Consider the following 22,764-nt stretch of genomic DNA (forward strand, 5'->3'; position numbering starts at 1 on the left):
CCAAAGTATGTTTATAAAAATTCAAATAATAATATAAAGGAGACAAAAAGTCGGCTATTTAATTTTATTTTGGGACAACTCTTCTTTTTTTTTTAATGTTTTATTTATTTCTAGGAGAGAGAGAGACAGCGTGAGCAGGAGAGGGTCAGAGAGAGAGGGAGACACAGACTCTGAAACAGGCTCTAGGCTCTGAGCTGGCAGTCAGCACAGAGCCCGACGCGGGGCTTGAACCCACGAACCGCGAGATCATGACCTAAGCGAAAGTCAGACGCTTAACCGGCTAAGCCGCCCAGGCGCCCCTAGAGGTCCCTCACTTTTTATCCTTTACCTCATACAAGCTCAGTAGCTCTCCACGGTCTATGTCCTTGTTTTTGCAGATACCCAGCAGAGTGGGTGAAATGGGATCCTGGCCAAAGATAAAAATTCAGGTGGTGATGGCCAAGCAGAGGTCTTAGGGACATGGAGTTATTCACTGGAAGATGAGCAACTTGCCACAGATATTAAACATAAACTTAACTTTTCATTGTTCTTGTGGTTGTGGTGCTTGAAGATACAATGATCCTCTTCAAATATGAGTCTTAAATACCTACATCAGAAGCAGGTAGGAAGGCCTTGACACAGACAAAGACTCAAGCAATGGAGATGAAGGAAGTGCTGTCTTGAGTATCACTTCCTTGGCTTAGACAAATGATGGCCATGTCCATAAAAGCTTCATTAGTGATGAGAACAGCGCTGACGGAGCAGAGAGAGCCGCACACGCACACCACTGTTGGCAGGTAAACTGGGGCAAGAACAATTTCCAAAGGCAGGAGTTAACCACACTTGTACCCAAATAGCTTGAGGATCTCCATGGGCTGCCCTGCTGAAAGTAGTCTGATTTCTCTTCACGTGGTAGTTAACCCTGTAGGAACTAGGCTACAGTCCCCATCAGTAATAACAACAGTTTTTCAGATTCTCGGAGGCTGTGGTCTGAGGTGGTGATGAAGATGAAGAAGCTACAAGTGATGCCCTACTCCTTTTGATGAGGGATGGAAGGGTGGGGTGGGCAAGGGGTCCTGATCCTAGGTTTTGAATGGAAAGAAATGACCCCTGTCCAGAAGATCTGACCTCATCATACTCTTTAGTGATTGCCTTGTTTCTGCAGTAAGAGTTTGTACAAAAGAAAACCCTGAACTTGTAGCCTGTCCTTGGATGTCTGAAAATTTTCCTCCCTAATTGGTATAAACCTTAGCAAATTTGCACTGGGGTGCTTAAGTGTTAGGTGGGGGTTGGTTCAAAAGATGAGGTCCCACAATGCAGGAATAGTTTGGCTGGTGAATCTTGTACCCTCTCACCCAAATGCTGCTGCATTCACTCCAACTTGGGATCCAGGTGGAGGAAGGCCGTACCAGTCTGAGCATCTGTGGTGTCTAACTCCACACTCAAGAAAGTCCCCGGAATAGATCACATTCAAGGCTCAGGGCCTCCCCACTTCCTTCACCTCCACCACCGTATTCTGCGCCGTCTCTCATTCTTTGCCCACGAATATCACTTCCTCATCTTCTCCTCTACCTCCTCATTCACTTTGTTCTTCTCCAGGATTCCCATCTCTCCACTGGCTCTTCATCCACTACTTCCTTCTGCTGCCACTGAGAAGGTAGCACATTCCTCAGTTGTCACCTGAGACCTCTATGACACCATGAACCAGATCTCCAGAGGCCCTCCACCTGACATTACCAGGGTGTGAAAGTAGATCGCTCACCACTACCAGAGGTGTGGGGTGTGTGAGAAAGCTGAGACTTTACAGGTGATGGCTTGCAGGATGCGACAGCCTGGATTTGCCACACCCTGCCACCCCAGCTCTAAAGCAGGGGACACCGCTGGTCCCAGTTCCTGAGATTAGACAGAACAGCAAGTACAACTGAGCGAGAGACTGTATCTCTCACAGGGGAGCCAAGCAGCAGCCTCCAATTCCTTAGTACATCCATTTTCATCAGACACTATGTTGGGAATTCATCTCCACATATTTATCTCCTTCCTATACAATGATTACCAGAAGGCAAAATTATTACCCTGTCCTTTTTAATTTTTTGCAGATCATCTTATAGTCAATCCAATATTAGCAATTCCATTATAGGATTCTATTATATGATGTCAAATGCTGATATTCTGGAAATAATTTTGATGTTTCAATGAGTTAATGTTGGAAAAGTTAGTGCTCTGTAATGGTCCTGGTGCAATCATTGGCAGTAAGAACAAAGTCTTTAAAGTAACCTCCTATTACTTCTAACTTTTTATGGATGTTACCTCTTGTCACAAAGGAAGTGAAAGTCCTCATTTGGCATTGTCATTAACTGGTACTTCAGAGAGAGGAGTCTCTCTACACAGACACTGACTCTGCATGGACTCAGGAAAATAAAAGTTTATGCCCCTAAAGTCAGCTGTCATTTTTACCTATGGACTCTTTTCCCCACTATAGCTTTAAAATCACAGCCTAATTATCCTCAGAGATCCTGAATCAGCAGATGTTTGAAACCAGGTTTATTTACTCTTTTTAAAAGGCTCTGAAAACCACATGGATGTGCTCATTATTTTGAAAGGAGACGTCTCATAAAGAAGAACTATTTCCACGTCACTGGGTACACAGCTTGGAGGGCATGTTCCTAACATTAAGGACTAGACAAAGTCTATCTCAAGAGGAAGCACTCACTTTCAAGTTTTCTTTTCCTACTTCTGAGTCTGTAACTGGCATACACCTATCCAATGGATGAATTTCTCTTTAGCATGGTATCACGTTGGTGTTGTGTGTGTGTGTGTGTGTGTGTGTGTATGCACACGTGTGTTTATATTCTCCCTCTACTAGATATGTATTTTACCTTTCTTTAAATGTTTCTATTTATTTGTGAGACAGAGAGGGAGACAGCGTGAGCAGGGGAGGGTCAGAGAGAGAGAGAGATACAGAATCTGAAACAGGCTCCAGGCTCCGAGCTGTCAGCACAGAGCCCAACGCGGGGCTCGAACCCACGAACTGTGAGATCATGACCTGAGCCAAAGTCTGATGCTTAACCGACTGAGCCACCCAGGAGCCCCTGTATTTTAATTTTTATATGCCTGGACCCTAACACAGTAAGAGGATGGTTTTTATGAGTTTTACTGAATGCTTCAAATTGTGTCGAATTTCCACAGGTTGGACTTGTCAAGTTTTCAAATACAAAACTCAGGACCACCTACATAAAAATCACCCAGAGGGTACTTGTTAAAAATGAGATCCCCAAGGCCCCACACCTAGATCTACTAATCAAAACATGGGTATAAGGCCCAGCCATCTACATTTTCACATGTTCTCAGGTATATTTATGATTTTCAAAGTTTAAAGACTTCTGGTATATTATATAAACTAAAAACACTACAATATTTACCCAGATATTCACCTTTCCTTTAACATCCAATGAGCTCTTGAAAGGAGAAGAAAAGAAAAAAGAAAAGAAAGAGAAGAAAAGTACTCCTACCCTTGAACTCCTGCCATTCATCATATATTCCTTCTCGTTTTCCACCCTATCCATAGGGCAATAAACTTCTCCAAAGATTTCATTACTTGTGAGAACTTTAAACTACAACTCCTAGCCCAGGCTCCCCACCCCCCATACACACACCCAAAATGCTGAGAGTCATTTGGCACAATAGGTATTCAATGATCCAAAGAAAGTTTGCTGAGTTCAATTAATGGCTGTATAATGGCTTAGCAATTCAAATGGAAACTACTTTAAGGATTTACTGATAAAGCCACTTAAAAAACCCTTCATTCTTAAAAAAAAAAAAAAATCTGTCTAATTACACTCATTTTGGTTGATGTTTCTGACCCAAATACTACTTCTTTTAAGGATATGTCTACAGTGCTCCACTGATACAGCACTGGAAAAGAGGTCATGGATATAAATAGAACAGTGATTTGGCCTGGGAACTACTCCCAAATGAGGGAAAATAAATTCCAAATGACTGCCTATCAAAGAAAGCTCTTCTCCTGATAATATGCTCAGTAGATCTATCAATATAAACTCCAGTTCCTTCCCAGGAATCTCAACCATGTGGAAAATGCTGCTGTCAGTCCCCAGGTTATTTACCATAAAAGTTATTGAATACTGGGTCACGTGAAAAAAGAAAAATATATTGAAACACGCAATCATAATTTCTTTCTAAATCTTTAAGTTAGATGCAGGCAAAGAAAAAAAGAAAATTTCTTTCTCCTGTCCAGTAGTCTATCCCGTAGGATTGTCAATGACAGGGCTCCAACTGTCCATTTTCATCCCCTCACTATCACTTTTAGTTACTCTATGCTTCAATCAAAATGAAGAACTCAGGGGCGCATTCGGCTTCAGCTCAGGTCATGATTTCGAGGTTTGTGGGCTCAAGCCCCACGTCGGGCTCTGTGCTGACAGCTCAGAGCCTGGAGCTGCTTCAGATTCTGTGTCTCCCTCTCTCTCTGCCCCTCCCCTGCTCCCACTGTCTCTCCCTCTCTCAAAAATAAATAAAACATAAAAATTTTTTTAAAAAATGAAGAACTCAAAGTTCTTTGCCAACTTCCTGTATCTCCCACCGCCATGTTTAAACTCAGAGTTACTGCTTTACTTGGAATCATCATCCATTTACTCTTTGTAAAATAATTACTGAGTCTATCACTTTCAAGAAAAGTTTTCCAGAGATTCATGATCTGCCAGAACTTTAAACATCAGCCCTAAAAATCAGTGAATGTCTGCTATATTTTCAGTAAATACATAAAGAGTTAAATAAAGTGAATCCATGTCACAAAAGTGAATAATTTCAAGAATTACAATAATGCTACAGTAATCAAGATGTGATACTGGTGAAAGAACAAACAAATATATCAGTGGCACAGAACAGAGAACCCAGATGTAGATTCCAAAATTACAGTAAACTGATCTTTGACAAATAAAAAAGGGATGGGCACCTGCATGGTTCAGATGATCAATCATCCAGCTCTTGACTTCTTAGCTCAGGTCTGACTCTTGATTTCAGCTCAGGTCATAAAGTAATGGTTCATGAATTTGAGCCTTGCACTGGGCTCTGTACTGACCGCTTGGAACCTGTTCGGGATTCTGCCTCTCCCTCCCTTCCTGGTCCTCCTTAGAGCATGCTGTGCTTGCTCACTCACATACAAAACAAACAAACAAACAAATGAAAAGAAGCAAGGGCAACAAAATGTACCAAAGATAGTTTCTTTAACAAATGAAACTGGACAGAGTAAACATCTACATGCAAAAGAATGAATCTAGACACAGACCTTACACACGTCACAAAAAATAACTAGAAATGGGTCAAAGACCTAAATGAAAAATGGAAAACTATAAAACTTCTAGAAGAAGAAAACCTAGATGACTTAGGGATATGGTGATGCTTTTTAAGATATAATACTGAAGGCAAGATCTATGAAAGAAATAACTGATACACTTGGCTTCATTAAAATCAAAGCCTGCTCTACAGAAGACAGTATCAAGCGAATAAGACAAGACAAAAACTGAGAGAAAATATTTGCAAAAGACACATCTGATAAAGGATTCTTATCGAAAATATATTTAGAGCTCTTGGATTCATCAATAAGAAATAACCCGATTAAAAAATGGCCAAGCACCTTAATAGACATCTCACTAAAGATATACAGATAGCAAATAAGCATATGAAAAGATGCATCACATTCTATATCATTAGAGATATGATAAATTAGGTAAATGAAAAAATAAACAGTGGTCCATACAAACAATGGAATATATTCAGCACTAAAATGAAATGAACTATCAAACCATGATAAGTCATGGAGACTTAAATGCATATTAGTAAGTAAAAGAAGCCAATCTGAAAAGGCGCCGTACTATATGATTCCAACTATATGACACTATAGAAAAGGTAACACTATGGAGACAGCTAAAAAGACTAGTAATTGACAGTGACTGGTGAGGGAGGAGGGGGAAGACTGGGCAGAGCACGGAGAATTTTTAAGGCATTGAAAATACTCTATATGATATTATAATGATGAACATATGTCATTACACATTTAACCCATAGACTGTGCAGCACAAGAGGGAACACTAAGGCAAACTATGGACTTAGGTGTTTATAATGTGTCAATGTGAGTTCATCCTTGGTAAAAATGTGCCATTCTGGTGAGTGATGCTGACTGGGTAAATCTACGGAGCCAGAGAGTATATGAGAAAGTTCTGTACCTTACTCTCCATTTTACTGTAAACTTAAAACTGCTCTAAAAATATTAAGTCTTGTTTTTAAAAGTGCACAGTGAAGCCCAATAAGCAAATCAAATGAAAATGTTTCATTACAAGTTTGTTTCCTGAAGCAAAATAATCTAATCTCCATAAATCCTGATAGCCTCAGGTATCAATAGAATTATTATCTTTTATCTTCTCAGATTAACTATAGTTCAGAAAACAAAGCTCCCACATCCCCTCTTCCGTGAGTTAAATGTGTCACATGCTTCTAAGTCCACTTTCATGTTCTGTCTTTGCTGATCCTTTAAATCCGTCAGTAGAACGTGATCTTTGCTTCTTTTTTTTTTTTTTTAATATATTTTTATTTATTTCTAGGAGAGAGAGAGACAGCATGAACAGGGGAGGGTCAGAGAGAGAGGGAGACACAGACTCCGAAATAGGCTCCAGGCTCCGAGCTGGCAGTCAGCACAGAGCCCGACGCGGGGCTCGAACCCGCGAACCGCGAGATCATGACCTAAGCGAAAGTCGGACGCCTAACCGACTAAGCCACCCGGGCGCCCCACGTGATCTTTGCTTCTTAAAGAAATGTAATAAAATTTGGCTGTGGCATGTTGTACACCATGGTCACCTGTGTTTGTACTTTGTTATTATCCTGTCTAGTTTACTAGGTCCCATACTTTTGCAAGCAAGAATAATATCTTAGTTATCTTTTTAAGTCCCATAGAGGCTAAGAGAGTCTTAGCATAGTAGACGCTTAGAGAATTATGACTGAGTCAAACTGTATTATCAAGAGCTGGGTCAATATAGAGAACGCATAAACTACCCTCCAAAATCAAAGTCATTGTTAACAATCAACTCACGATGAGCCTATGTAATGCAAAATCAAGAACATATTCAGAAAAGCAGGTGATGTGCATTAATAATGGAAGTATTTCCATTAAGCAGACAAAATTAAGCACTTCCTTCTGGTTTCCATCATTGACTCAAGCCTCTCATACACACCTGCCAGCCCAGGTAAGGCTACTACTATTTCTCACTTGAATGGTGGCAATAATATCCTTATGTTCTGCTTTTGCACCTCAGATCTATGCCCACACCACTGGGAAAGTGAGTTTTTTAATTCTTTAATTTTTAATGATTTCAGGAATAGAATTTAGTGATTCACCACTTACATAAAACACCCTATGCTTATCACGAGAATCCTCCTTAATACCCTTCACCCATCCAGCCTACCCCCCACCCATCTTCCTCCAGCAGCCCTCAGTTCATTCTCTGTATGTAAGAGTCTCTCATGGTTTGCTTCCTTCTCTGTTTTTATCTTATATTTGCTTCCCTTACCCTATGTTCATCTGTTGTGTTTCTTAAATTCTACATATGAGTGAAATTATATGATATTTGTCTTGTTCTGACTGACTTATTTCGTTTAGCATAATACACTCTAGTTCTGTCCACATTGTCACAAAGGCAAGGTTCCATTCTTTTTGATGGCTGAGTAATATTCCATTGTATATTATACACCACATCTTCTCTACCCATTCATTCATCAATTGATGGACATTTGGGTTCTTTCCATATTTTGTCTATTGTCAATACTACTGGTATAAATATTGCAGTCTATGTGTCCCTCTGAATCAGCATTTTGTATCCTTTGGATAAATACTTAGTAGTGCAATTGCTGGGTCATAGGGTAGATCTATTTTCAATTTTTTGAGGAACCTCCATACTGTTTTCCAGAGAAGCTGCACCAGTTTCCGTTCCTACCAACAGTGCAAGGGTGTTCCCTCTTTTCCATATCCCCCCAACATCTGTTATTTCTTGTGTCGTACACTTTAGTTATTCTGACAGGTATAAGGTAGCATCTTAATGTGGTTTTAGTTGGCATTTCCCTGATGATGAGTGATGTTGAGTATTTTTTCATGTGTCTATCTATTGGCCATCTGGGATGTCTTCTTCTTTGGAAAAGTATCCATTCATGTCTTCTGCCCATTTTTTCACTGGATTATTTGATAATGTGGTTTTGATGAAGCAAATCTACTTGTGTCCCTCCTGTACACTTCCGTGATTTCACTTTGCCCCTATGGTTAATACCAAAATCCTTAAACTGGCTAAACCCCCAGGTTCTAGCTGCTACCTGTCTTTATCTTGTGCTACTCTTCCATTATTTCAGTTTGACCACAGTGATCTTCATTAACTTGTTCCAACTTCATCATGTACCTTCTGACTCAGAGCCTTTACAGATCCTGACACCACTGCGTAGAATCCTCTGCTTCTACCATCCGTCCTACCCAGTTAGCTCCTTCTCATCCCTGAGATCTCTATTTTAAGGTCACCTCTTCACGGATGCCTTTCTGAACCCCTAGACTAAATTAGGTGTCTCTATCACAGGCTCTTGTAACACCAAGTAATTTCTTTCTCACTCATTTTATGGTAGATTATAATTATGTACTTTTTTGAGAAGTGATTAATCTCTGTCTTCCTCATTAGACTGTGAACTCCACGAAGGCAGGTATCATGTCCATTTTCCTCACTACTTGGTGTCCTGATGACATGTGGCAGGTGCTCAAGAAACATTCCTAGGGTGTTTGGGTGGCTCAGTTGGTTAAGCGTCTGACTTTGGCTCAGGTCATGATTTTGCAGTCCAATGGTTCAAGCCCCGCATCAGGCTCTGTGCTGACAGATCAGAGCCTGGAGCCCTGCTTCAGAATCTGTGACTCCCTCTCTCTCTGACCCTCCCCCGCTCACTCTCTGTCTTTCTCTGTCTCTCAAAAAAAAAAAAAATAAACGTTAAGAAAATTTTTAAAAAGAAACATTCCTTTAAGGGATAAATGGGTGAAAGGCATGGGTCAGGTTGTGGACCTCCTTAAGATCATGCAGACTTGAGACCCCCCCCCCCCAAGCAGCATTCTGGAAGAGAGAAAGCCTAAGCAATGCTAAACCCACCACCTATTAGCTTTGTGACCTCAGACAATTTCTTTAACGTTAAGCCTTATTTTCTTCTGTGAAAGGCAAATAATATCTATTTTACAAGGTTGAAAAGATTAAATAATTTTATACCTCTCTAGTGACAGCCATAATTTTAATTAATCATTAACTATATGTGTAATTATTTGTTTAAGATCTATCCCCAAAGCTCAATTTATAAGCACTGAAGAATATGGACCATGCCTGTCTTATATACTACTATGCTCCAGTGCCTAGCTTAGTATGTAGAACACAGTGGGTGATAATTATTTGTTGAAGATAAAATAAGTCAATAAACATAAAAAAGAATTTAGCATGGTACCTAGCTAAATTAGGCATTCCCTAAATATCACTGGCTACTATAGATTGCATGTGTGTGTTCCTCCAAATTCCTATGTTGAAACTCAATCCCCAATGTCATGATATTGAGATATAGGACTTTTAAGAGGAGATTATAGACCTCTGAGAGGGCTCTATCTTCACGAATGAGATTTGAGTCCTTATAAAAGAAACCACAGAAGGTAAGCATTCTTGTCCCTTCCACTATATGAGGATGTGGCAAGAAGACAGCCATCTATGAGCCAGGAAGTGAGTCCTCACTAGACACTGAACACCTTGGTCTTGGAACCCCCAGCCTCCAAAACCGTGAGGAATAAATTTCTGTTGCATATAAGCTACCTGGTCTGTGGTATTTTTGCTAGAGCAGTCCAAACGGCCCCGGACACTCTTCTTCCCTCCCTGCATAGCAAATTCCCGAGACATTCGTGTAGTCCTGCTGTTCTTTCATTTGGATGAATCTGGTAGAACCAGATTCTTGCACTGTTCACTAATTCACAAGGTATTTACTGCAGATAGTGTTATTATTTTGAAATTTCAAAATTGAATTTAAATTCAAAATAATAACACTCTCCTTTTTATGGGCAGAAAAAAAAATCCCAACAACAATGGTCTGCTGAGCACAATTTACGTGTCAACTGCAACAAAATATTCTATCAGTACTACTGTTCTGACTTTACAGAAGCAGAAGGTAGGCACAGATAGGTTACATGACTTAATTAAGTCACAAAGACAGAATTAAAATGAGCTTTCCAGGTTTCTGTTCAATACCCTTCCCTCTACACTTAATTGTCACTGCACATGAGCAAATTCAACAGTCCTCAGCAGGCCTCCTGTGATGGTCAGAGAAACTTCTTTCATCAGACAGCTGAAATATGCCCTATTGTTTATGAGACAGTGATGTGAGTGATGAAATCAGGTTAAGCGGGAAAAGGGAGAGGCACAAAGTGTCCTTTCTATGATCGCACAAAAAAATCTATACAATATCAAACTTCGAGGAGCACCTGGGTGGCTCAGTCGGTTAACATTTGACTCCTGATTGCAGACTGGGTCATGATACCAGAGTCGTGGGATGGAGACCCAAGTTGGGCTCTGCACTGACAGCTCAGAGCCTGCTTGGAATTCTCTTTCTCTCTCTCTCTGTGCCCCTCCCCCACATTTGCTCTTTCTCTAAGTAAACAAACAAACAACCTAAAAAACATATCAAACCCTGAGCATTCAAAGACAACAGGAAATTAAAAAATATTGCTTTGGACTCTCTTAAGAACAGCATTATCTTAATAGGCAGCTTTCATACATTCCAACATCGGGGCACATATGTATGCATGTGTGCGTGCGCACGCACACACACACACACACACACACACAGCTGGTTCAGAAGTCCAACAAGAGTTTTGCTTCAGCTGATTTCTCATAGTTTTCTAGATTATTAAAAATTCTGTTAACAATTTCAAGGCTTGAAAAATGCATCAAAATATGCAAACATGTATAATCAAATACCTGAATTTAAGAGATCAAAGTTAAATTCTCATTTTTCTACTTTAAAGAACATTTACAAAAATAAGCCCAAATCATTTCAAATTTTCCATATTTGAATAACCGGTAATAGAGAATCAGCAGTTGATTTTTACTTTAGAAACATTCTTCCAGCCAACTACATATAGCTCCAACATTGAGTATTTAGAATCTTAGAATCTTGTGGAATGATATGACCTTTTGAGATTTTCTTCTACCTATCCCATCAAAAGATGATAGCCTATGTTTGAATTACTCCAGTGACCATAGCATCAGCTCTAGCCAATCTATTTCATTTCGGGTAACAGTGACTTTCCTAAGGATATTCTACTATGCTTAAAATATTGTCTTTAGGTTCTGCATAAAGATTCTCTTTAGATTCATGGAGCCAAAAGAACAAGTCTTTATGAAGTCCCACACATATTAAAAAATAGTACAGGAGCACCTGGGTGGCTCAGCCGGTAGAGTGTCCGACTTCAGCCCAGGTCATGATCTCATGGTTTGTGAGTTTGAGCCTTGCATTGGGCTCGCTGCTGTCAGTGCAGGGCTCACTTTGGATCCTCTGTCCCCCTCTCTCTGCTCTTCCTTTGCTTGCACTCTCTTTCTCAAAAATGAATAAACTATTATTTTAAAAAAATAATAATAAATAAAAAATAGTACAGTTTGGTTGAATGCCTTAAAAAAAGGAGACCTAGTCTTAACTGTAGGCTAAACTTCAAATCACAATTTAAAGATTCAAACTCAACCTCCAACTATTAGTTCAAGAGTCTCGTGTTTGAATTAAAGGGTTTTGGCTATTCTTTCTTTTTGCTCTCTGAACAGTCCTGTGAAGTATCCATTGTTTTCATTTTAAAGGTATGAATTTTGTTTCATGATTATCAGTTACTGGATGCAGGATACCAAATTATGAAATATATATATAAAAGCTAGAACAACCTTGGTCCCAATTCTGCATCTCACTAATTAGGAATAGTGATTAGTGATTATCTGATATGTGACTGATCTCAACCACTGGGTTTTTTTTTGTATTTTTTTTTACAATATGAGCTTTTAGCTGAATCAAAACCAAATTCAAATAACCTCTCAGCCACTTACTAAGCTCATCTTCAAAAGGGACATAAGAACACCTATGGCACAGTGTTCTGGAAAATAAATATCACAAATAAGGCATTCAGCACTGTTAGAACATAGCTTATCTTTAGTATATGTGAAGTCCACTTCTTTAGTTCTGCTTTGTTGTAAGACGTTTCTACTTTTTTTTTATATATATATATTTTATTTATTTCTAGGAGAGAGAGAGAGAGAGCGTGAGCAGGGGAGGTTCAGAGAGAAAGGGAGTCACAGACTCTGAAACAGGCTCCAGGCTCTGAGCTGGCAGTCAGCACAGAGCCCGACGCGGGGCCGAAACCCACGAACCGTGAGATCATGACCTAAGCGAAAGTCGGACACTTAACCGACTAAGCCACCCAGGCGTCGCTAGACGTTTCTACTTTTTAAATCACTGGTTTTTAAGTGGTAAGAAGACGGAGAATTACATTACATTTCTGCTAGATAGCAAGCATTAATTAAAGGTTGGTGAGGAAGATAATGGAATCAATCTAATTCATTAAGATTTGCAGATTGTACTGAGACTGTCCTATAAGGAAGAGGTAGCTATCCTGTCCAGAAGACCAATTTCCTTTTAAGTAAACTCATCCAATACCCAGGTATTACAAACCTTCATGGGAATATAACTGACATATTCACATTCTAAAGCTTGCCAGAAGTACTCTGCTATATGACCTGAGGGTAACAAAAATAATTGTATAATGACAGTAATATTTTACAAAGAAAAGTAGATATTTTAAGTGAAAAAAATTTAAGTTTATTCATTTATTTTGAAAGAGAGAGAGTGTACGCAGGGGAGGGGCAGAGAGAAAGAGAGAGAGAGAGAATCCCAAGCAGGCTCTGCACCATCAGCGTGAAGCCTGACACACGGCTTGAACCCATGAACTGTGAGATCATCATCTGAGTCAAGATCAAGAGTCAGACGCCCAATGGACTAAGCCACCTAGGCATTCCTAAGTGTGATTTTTAAGTAAGCATATTGAAGTAACTCACCGACTAGGCAGTAAACTTAAATTCCAAAGTGCACACCAACTAAAAGCTAGTTTCTCATAATGTTCTGATAAAAGTGTTAGTCACAGGGAAAACACATTGTTGAGCTCTGAGCTTAACTTCTCTCAGCTTAATACATAAAAGACAGACACTGTGTAATAACATAGGCTCCACAAAGGCTAGTGGAAAATCTTTCACTTGTATCATGGGGTAACATTTACTCTTGTAGATATAGGAAATTTTAGCAACATGGGTTAATATACTAAGAAAACTTGCTAGAGACTTGCTATTATAAATTTCCAGACTGTTTTTAGAATTTATAGGCATTTCTTTGGTGTCTTATTCTCCTCAAGCTGCCAATAACAAAATACCGTAGGCTAGGTGGTTTAAAACACAAGAATTTCTTGGGGTGCCTGGGTGTCTCCATCGGTTGAGCACCCAAATCTTGATTTGGGCTCAGGCCACGATCTCATGGTTTGTGAGTTCTAGCCCTGCATCAGGCTCTGTGCTGATGGTGTAGAACCTGGTTGGGATTCTCTGTCTCCCTCTCTCCCTCTACCCCTCCTCTGCTCGCTCGCTCTCTCTCTCAAACAATTTTTTTTTAAAAACCCGGGAATTTTTTCTCAGTTTTGGTGGTTCAGAAATCCAAGACCAAGGTGCAGCGGATTCAGTTCACGAGGGAAGGGGGACCTCCTGTAAAGACCTCCCTGTGTCCTCACTTGGCAGAAAAAGAAGGTCCTCTGGTCGCCTCTTCTTCTAAAGACACTGATGCCATCGCAGGGCCCCTTCCTCATCATGTTATGTAAACCTGATCACCCTTCCAAAGGCCCCACCTCCAAACACCATCACATTGGGGGCTAGGGTTTCAACAACGGAACTTTGGGAGGACACAAGCATTTGGCCCATGACACTTGCTTGTATAAAAATCAAACACATCAATCTCTTAGTAGCGTCCACCACACTTTAGATTAAAAAATCAATAGGGATAAAAAGAACAGCCGCCAAACACTTTGTTTGATAAATTCAGCAAGACATTTCATCAAGTTTGATTTCTGCTTGGCAATCCACGTTATTTTAGCCTTCTCTCTATTTTATAATTTGCCACAACCCTAAAAGAAAAGGTTGTTTGAATATCGAAGGAAAATCATTCAGGAGGTCAGGTTAGAACATAAAAAGTAAACATTTTAGGTTCCGTTTCAGACTGTTGGTAACAGACATCCCACAAGTCAATGTTACTTAAAGAAACACTGTCGTCTTCATAAATGCCATATTGTAACTTGGGTTATTCAGATAAAAATACAGACAGACTATGGGCCTATCTTCAGGAATGAGGACCCATGAGGCTCCAGTAAAGGTCATACAAATAATGCATTTCAGGGAGCTTCTGTCTTAGCCTTTATTTTACCTCTCTCCATACCCTTCCTTCATAGACTTTCTCTGAAGGACAAAGTAATTCTAATTCATTACATTCTAATACAATGTAATTCTAATAACCTGAAAGAATGAACCCAAGCAAATGAGAATTTTATCTATTTCTAATAATCACTGGCTACACAGTGTTCATGTACAAACACATACACATCCAAGCATGTGCCTATCAAACACCCAATCCCTCCTGACCATGTATGTCCAGAAACACCTATGTGAGAAAGGACAGTTAACATTAACAGTTACTACCATGGACCAGACACTGTAATAAACACTTTACAGGTATTTCATTTAAAAGCTCATAAAATGAGGGGCATCTGGGTGGCTCCGACTTTAGCTCAGGTCATCATCTTACAGTTCATGTGTTCAAGCCCCGTGTCAGGCTCTGTGCTGATGGCTCAGAGCCTGGAGCTGCTTCAGATTCTGTGTCTCCCTCTCTCCCTGACCCTCCCCTGCTCATATTCTGTCCATCTCTCTCTCTCTCAAAAATAAACATTATATAAATGAATGAATGAACGAACGAATAAATAAATAAATAAAAGTTCATAAAATGTAACTATGAGGAAGATGAAACTGGTCTATTTACAGATGGTGGGACTGAAGCAGAGTGATTGACTCAGCAGTTAAGTGTAGAAAGACCAGAACTCTGGGTAGTGTACTTTGGGAAGACGGGGATTCAGTCATTTTAACGGACTGCAATGCCAAGAACATGCAAAAGCACCCAACCTCCTTCTTGTTTCTCCCTTATCTCCATCCCAAGTGCTTGCCAAGGCAAACATTTAAATAAGGCAAACACTCATCAGGAAATTTCTAGGGCATTATGGTATTTTGAAAGTGACAATACAATCCCCCCTAGTAGAAAAGAAATCAGAACGGAATGCTTATCTGCGACTTTCACCTTACCTTAGAAAGCATATAAATTAGTTCTTCTCTACTCATTAAAATTGGGCTAAAAATATATACTAATTTCCATAACATTTTTATAGGCTTCTATGAGAGTCAAACCCTGTTATCAAGGGAGCAAGTTAAACATGTTTATTGAATGAGTCAATGAATGAGGCGAATATGTGTAGTTTTTACTTCAGAAATTCCTCTTTTCTAGACTTACCAGCAGATACTGTGACTTCATTTCCAGCAAAAATAAATGGCATTGATGTTGGTGGAAACCATTGAAAAGAACTAGTGTAAAGCATTCATAGCTTTTAATTTCAAAAGTATATGCACTGATCATTGAGGCAGAAACTATGTAAATAATGGGGAAAAAAATGAACCAGTCACTCACTCTTTACTAAAAGGAACTGGCACTTAGTGCTGAGAAATGGAGTAAGATGATATACACGTATTTCTAAAATTCCAAGAATAACCTAAGTACTTAAGTATTTTAAAAGGCTATTTTATCATAAAACAAAATAAGGGGGAAAGTTCCCTGCAGAATCACATTCACGCTAGACTGACAGCCTTGAGCTCCTGCTTCATCTTCTGAAAGCTGGCTGCAGCGGCAGTGAACAAAGGCTTTAGTTGCTCCACGGTGTCACAAGACAAATCAAAATTCTCAAAGCATAGAGTTGTGTGGCCCGGTAACTGCATGTGAAAAAAGTCTGCTTTCAGCTCCTACCAAGGGGGCTGAAGATGGGAATGCCAGTCTGGTACAGCTACTAGCTTATCTGTGCAAAGCATGGGCAGTCTTCACCGTAATGTCTGAATCCGAAGGGGTGCCTGACTCTCAGCCTCCATCGGGTATTAACAGCAGGCCTACTCACACCTGAAAGCTGTCCGTCTGATACCGAAACCTCCCTATTGCAGAGAGGTATCACTGTTCACTTCTGCATTCTGTATTCATTTTAGAATGTACAGGCTTTTCCCCACATAGTAGTTGGGGGAAACTACATGTAGTGAAGGAACTACAGTTAAAAGGAGACTACAGTTAACACACAAACCAAACAATCTATTTATATAAATCGTGTGCAATTTATATGATCTTAATGGCTTTCTAGCCCTTTATATTGGTACTGAATTTATCAAGTTTGGAGGTTATAAAGTCAACAGTGTTTCCATGAGTCTTCAGAGATTTTTCAGAACTCAAGCTACCTGGCAATTTTCAAATTGTGTTAATGTCAAAACCGTCCCCAAATAAGTTATATTCATTTTCGAGAATGGATAGAATTAACCTGCAAACACTAGTATCTCTGTGGGCCTAATTCCTGTTTCAGCATTTAAAAGCTCAGTGGGGGCACCTGGGTGGCTCAGTCAGATGAGCGACTGACTCTTGGTTTCAGCTCAGGTCATGGCCTTGTGGCTTTGTAGGTTTGAGCCGCACATGGAGCTCCGTGCTGACAGCACAGAGCCTGCTTGGGATTCTCTCTCTCCTGCTCTCTCTGCCCATCCCCAATTTGTGCTGTCTCTCTCTCTCACACACAATAAATAAACACATTTTTAAAAAATTTATAAAAGCCCAGTGGAAATCTCTACATCCTGTGATGAGGTTGCCATATTTGGTTACCTATTGACTCTACTGAGGAGGTCCTATGCATCCCCTGGCTCTAAGGATGGTCCTGGTCAGGGAAGACTCTCGTTCTGTATCAGTTTGGCCACCAGACAGGCCTGTCTTCATACTTGCTGCCTGAACACGCTACCCGATTTCTATTTCCTGTAATCCAGCCCCCTTGTGCTCTGTGCCAAGGTCTTGTGCCCCCTTGAGTCTGGATTTCTGTTCCTTCCTACTTTGCTGTACAGCGTTTCCACATGAGCTGAAAATACTTATATTCCCTTGTCAATATGAACTTTGTATTGTTTTTCAGATGATCAGCATCAGGTTCCGTGATCTAAGAGATCTGCTCCTGACATTTTCTGGCTGCTCCATCTCGCCTTTCTAAGCCTTATCCCCAACCCAAGGCTGGCAGTGATACTCCATGTTTAACTTTACTGATATTTGCAAACCAATTTTGGGGTTTGTAATAGAAACGCTCTTTCTACTCTGACCACAAAAGAGGAAAGGATTTTATTACTGTCATTTTTTTAAAGGTTGCCTGGGCAAAGTGAATTTTAAAATCAACTTTTAGTATTTTAAGATTATATTGACTTTTGCTGCCACTAGGGATCATTGATCCCACTGTACTATTCCCGGCATGTTATTTGTCCATAAAATTAAGAGAGAAGAGGCCTCTGGTTTCTGACAAAAAAAGGAGAACAGCAGATGGAAGAGTCCCCAACTTTTAAATGCAGCATCTCAAAACTCTGAACTACTTGCCCCTGGAAGGGAATCGGGCAGATTTGCGCAAAGTGGTCGCAGGACTTTTCTTCTTCACCTGACAGTCCAACTATAGTCATTGATCATATAACATAGTTTTAAAAACAGTTCCACTTTATTGTTATTATTGTTACTAATATTATTATTATTATTTTACCTTTGAATAGATCATAGCCCAGACATGAAAACATTATAGGCTTTAGAATCAGACAAACCATGGTTCCTCTTTTGATTTATGAGTCACACTGTCTGGATTCTTTAACCTTTCTAAAACTCCATTTCTTTGTCTGAAAATGGAGATCATGAAACAACTTCACCTGTTAGTCATGGGAGATTCAGCAAGATGACATTTTAATCTTTTGTCACAAGCACTGGGTGTACTGTTGTTATGTACATACAAAAACATACAAAGGAGTCACATCATGCATATTCCCATATGTCCAGATACACCTGTCTGAGAACTCACCATGGCAGCTACCATGTACATTCACTACTATGTACCAGTTGCTGTTCTAAGCACATTGCATATATCAGCTCGTGGAAATACAACTCTGAGGTAGATACACTTAGTATCTTAACTTGATAGGTTATAGAAATGTAGAAAAGTAAAGTTCAGGAAGTGGTTACAGGGGTGCCTGGGTGGCTCAGCCGGTTAATTAACCGACTTCAGCTCAGGTCATGATCTCACGGCTTGTGGGTTCGAGCCCCGTGTCGGGTTCTATGCTGAAAGCTCAGAGCCTGGAGCCTGCTTCCGATTCTGTGTCTCCCTCTCTCTCTGACCCTCCCCTGCTCACGCTGTGTGTCTCTCTCTCAGAAATAAATAAAACACTAAAAAAAACAAAAACAAAAAAACAAAACAGTGGTTACAGGTGTAAAGCAGGACTCTAAGAAGTGCGTTAAGACAGCACAGGGATACTGCGCCCTTGCCTAAGTGGAATGTGGAGTACAAAGGGCTCACTCACCCTCCTTGTTTCTCCTTTATTTCTAAGTAACGGATTTGCCAGAGATAAATACAGAAAACAAGGCAAACCCCTCATTATTCAATGTCATTATCACCATCATCACCACCACTACCACCACCATCCTCATCATCTATATCATCTATGTGCCAATGATTTAAAAAGTTAGAGTTACTGGCTCTTTGTTCATCCCCTACACCCTTTAAAACCTGATGAGCATAATATTATATTGTGAAATTATTTATACCAACTTTTTACTAAATATTTGCTTTCCTAAGAATAAAAGGATCAAAATTATAACCCATGCTTCCTTCAATTTACCTAGCTTTTAGTTAGTATTCACATACCTGGTACATCTTGGCAGCCAAGCACTGTAAAGGCTTTAATTTTCTCAATGCTGGAAATATGCACAGTAAAATCTATAGCTTCCTCCTACACTTACTTCTCATGATGGCCTAATTTAGCTGAATTCTGTTCCTGGAATTAGATTCTGTCACTGTACCATCTTCCCTAATGATAGGAAAGCATGGAATAATAACATGATCAAGAAAAGGACAACCATCAATTTGGAAAGTGGAGTCTTACTGGGCAATAGCAGGTTTTAAAAGCCCCCTGTGGGGCACTCTCTAGGTTTTTCTTGGTATTCAGCTTTACCTGGTTTCCTTTCATATTTCTAACATAAAAGTGAGCTCCACCATATGTTTCTTCATGGTATCATTATTCCACAAAAATTCTACATGTACTTTTGTGCAGCAAAATGTCTTCCTAATTTTATGAAATCAGCAGGTGTATGGTCTGTTAACAACTCTACCACCTTTGCAACTTTTTTCAATAGTAATTAAAAATTTAGCAGCTAGCTCATGGTATAAGACCACACTGTGTAAATTTTCTTGAAAATAATAAGCTGGTCTGCTCATGATGATTAGAAATCTCAAATTAGGCATGTAAGAGGATTTCTAATTTGTATTCCTCCTAAAGCATGTCTCACAATGTATGTGGTTTTATCTTATACACAGCTAATATTCTTTCTTTATTTCGTCTTTTCCTCTGCCTGGCCATGCCATCATCACTCTGGGTTCAGCACATAATGTGTTTCCTTGTCTGAACCCTAAATTCAACCCCTATAAACCTGAGTAAACATTAAAGCTGCCCTAGACACGTATTCAAGATACATACACATAATGTTGTCAGACATGTTAAAAACATCAGGCCTTAAAATTTTATTGCTTTGTAATTCACTGCTAAAATTTTCTAACAAGGTCAGTTTAAGAGTACTTGTGATGTTTTGTTTCTACCTCTCTTTCTCTCTGATAGATATAGAGCTGGAACTAGATATAAACACAGACACACACACACACACACACACACACACACAAGATGGAAAGCCCAGTCTTGAGTATCATGGAAGCAGTAGATCCATTTTGTAAATTAAAGCTTGCTGATAATTATCTATCATTGTATAGAACTGTTTTTTATTATGGTTTTAAAAAATATAGAAAAATTCAAGGATCACACAAGATATTCCCATATTTTTTCTGTAAGGTATCCTAGCTTATTTCAAGGAAAAGAAAACCTGATGTCATGAAATCTGTATTTTTAAACCTTCAGATTGTTGTGGTTCCCTCAGAAGATATCACATTCCTTCTTTTCTCAAAACCTTGATACTTAGATTTAAATCAGGGGCTCCCTTGCTTTTCCAAAGGAGAATCTCTGTATTTATCATTTATCTGTATTTCATTTAGCTGTAAGAGCGTAGGGCCAAAATAACATGACTACTTGGGTTGGAGAAAGCTAACATGGCAAATCAGGGGTTCACAGAGGAAGGAGACAAGTCGTTGCTAAGATTAGTGCAGGAGAGCCGGCAGCCTGGAGAAAGGCATGTGCTGGCAAATTCAGGCCAATCTGTTCTACCTTTTGGAAATTACCGAGTGTAACAGTGACAACTCATTGTAGTGTCTCTCTGGCTTAGGATCAGACATTTAGCTACCTCTACCATAAATTACGTAACAATAAATTATAAGGAAGTTGAAGACAATTTATAAGAACCCCTTTTGTACACGGCAAAATTCTGCACATATACCAAACACCGCAAGTTCACCCCTCCAAAGAGACTCACTAACATATTTAGCACCAGCCACACATTATACATAATGGCACTAAAGAACACCTTTCTCTAAATGAGAGACACCTTAATGAAAACACCCTCTGGGATAATAATATAAAACTACAATGTTTCTTTCCAAGGCTTCTTATGTGCAGATCATACTATGAAAAGAAGTAGCAGTCAAGATGGATTAGTAAAGAAGAAAATAAAAACCTACAGTTCACTACTGTTAATTATACTAAAGTACTTTCTGTCCTTTATATAAAAAAGCCATGTACCCTGGCATTGTGTAACCCACGTGAAATTCTACGTAAAGTTACAGAGTTATTCATTAGGTAGATATGAGGCTGAATTGCTCAAGATAGTGCTATGTTTTTAATAAGAAATTAATAAGGAGTTCGCCAAATCAGACCCCCCAAAAATGGTGACTGGTACCTATTTTCAAACCTCTTCCATTATTTAGCTTGGAAGATTAAGATGCTTCCACTAAAAACCACTTGTCATTTGGTAATAGCTCGAATATTTATAAGTATCCCTTTAGAATTAGACGGTTGCTTGACAATGCAGGGCAAAATACTGATTAATCATCATGTAACTGATAATGCAATGCATACTTTAACATAACTTACTTCTTATTAACTGTCAAAATACAATTCTTAGTTTATATTAGAATCCTGTTCTCTAAGAAAGACTAATTATGATGTTGTGAAAAGTTGCCTAGAATTCATCAAGTTAATTCTGTAATAATAGGGAATGTAGAGAACTAGATCTACGGTTTTCCTTACTAAGCAATATTATGATTCAGTTACCTATAGTAAGTCAATACTACGAATTGATTCATAATGGAAGTTCACTCATTAAACAGAAATGCCTGTAATTGGTATAAAATTTCTCAGTTAAAGAGATTTCCATCATTTACTATCAAGTAAGTAGCGAAAGAAAGTTGTACCCATTCAATTTACTATTAAAAAGTGTTTGTGTCCAAGCAAGTAAACCCATTACCTTATAAATATCCAAAAAGCCACACTGGTGATCAAATCTGGTGTATAGTTCGTTCAGCATGCTGATCACCTGCATGGGGGTGCACTGGGCACAGATGGCCGTGAAGCCGACGATGTCTGAAAAGAGCATGGTGACGTCATCGAACTTCCTGGCCTGTACCTGCTGCCCTTGCCACAGCTGCTGGGCGACATCACCGGGGAAGATCGAGTACAGAAGATCCACGGTTTTCTTTTTCTCTTCTTCCAGGGCCTGGTGAGTTCTTTCCAAGGTCGCCTTTAGTTTGTCCATCCTCTTCTTCAAGCCGTCTTGGGCCTTGGCCTGCTCGCCCACCAGAATGACATCTCGGGTAGCATCGTGGATAGGGATGTCTGAGAGATGCAGACCCCGGCCCATGAGCTCATCCAGCTTGTCCACACACGGAGAGCCCAAGAACAGGATGGAATTTGATTCTGGGACGTGGATCATCTGTCCTTTGACTTCCATCACCTGCAAAATTAACATGAAAGTGTCATCGGTGCTCTCCGTACAAGTGGGTTCACAAAAAAGTGTATTTATTACGCTGAGGAAGAGGAGGTATACGAAATGCACTAGTAGCTATGCTGAATTTCTTCATTCATACAAGCATGTTTAAGAATGGTTTGCGGCCGGTATAAAAATACATGGTTCTGAACAGAAGCCTTTATTATCTCCCACACTGCCACTCTCCAAAGACAACAGTGAGATGAAGAGTGAGATCAATGAGAAATGAAGCAGGAAAACATTTTTTTATTCAAAATGAAATTACACTCAGGCACATCACGAAACCGGCTCATGAGTCAGTTCAAAGCCTTTCAACCTGCTTAATAATAAAATTAAGATAAATCCATCTGTCAAAATAACTACATTCAATTGTCATTAAAA

The 22,764-nt window shown here is 39.6% G+C and overlaps 1 protein-coding gene across 1 annotated transcript in view; it reads right to left on the bottom strand.

Annotated features, from left to right (window-relative positions):
• Positions 1–22,764, bottom strand: part of GUCY1A2 (guanylate cyclase 1 soluble subunit alpha 2) — a 296,831-nt gene that overhangs the window by 98,211 nt on the left and 175,856 nt on the right. The window contains exon 5 of the mRNA XM_039250618.1: positions 21,865–22,350. Coding sequence (XP_039106549.1) covers positions 21,865–22,350 — 486 coding nt within the window. The remainder of the gene's footprint in view (positions 1–21,864; positions 22,351–22,764) is intronic.

This window comes from Hyaena hyaena, unplaced genomic scaffold, assembly GCF_003009895.1.
Source record: "Hyaena hyaena isolate Hyena2069 unplaced genomic scaffold, ASM300989v1 scaffold_376, whole genome shotgun sequence".
NCBI lineage: Eukaryota > Metazoa > Chordata > Mammalia > Carnivora > Hyaenidae > Hyaena > Hyaena hyaena.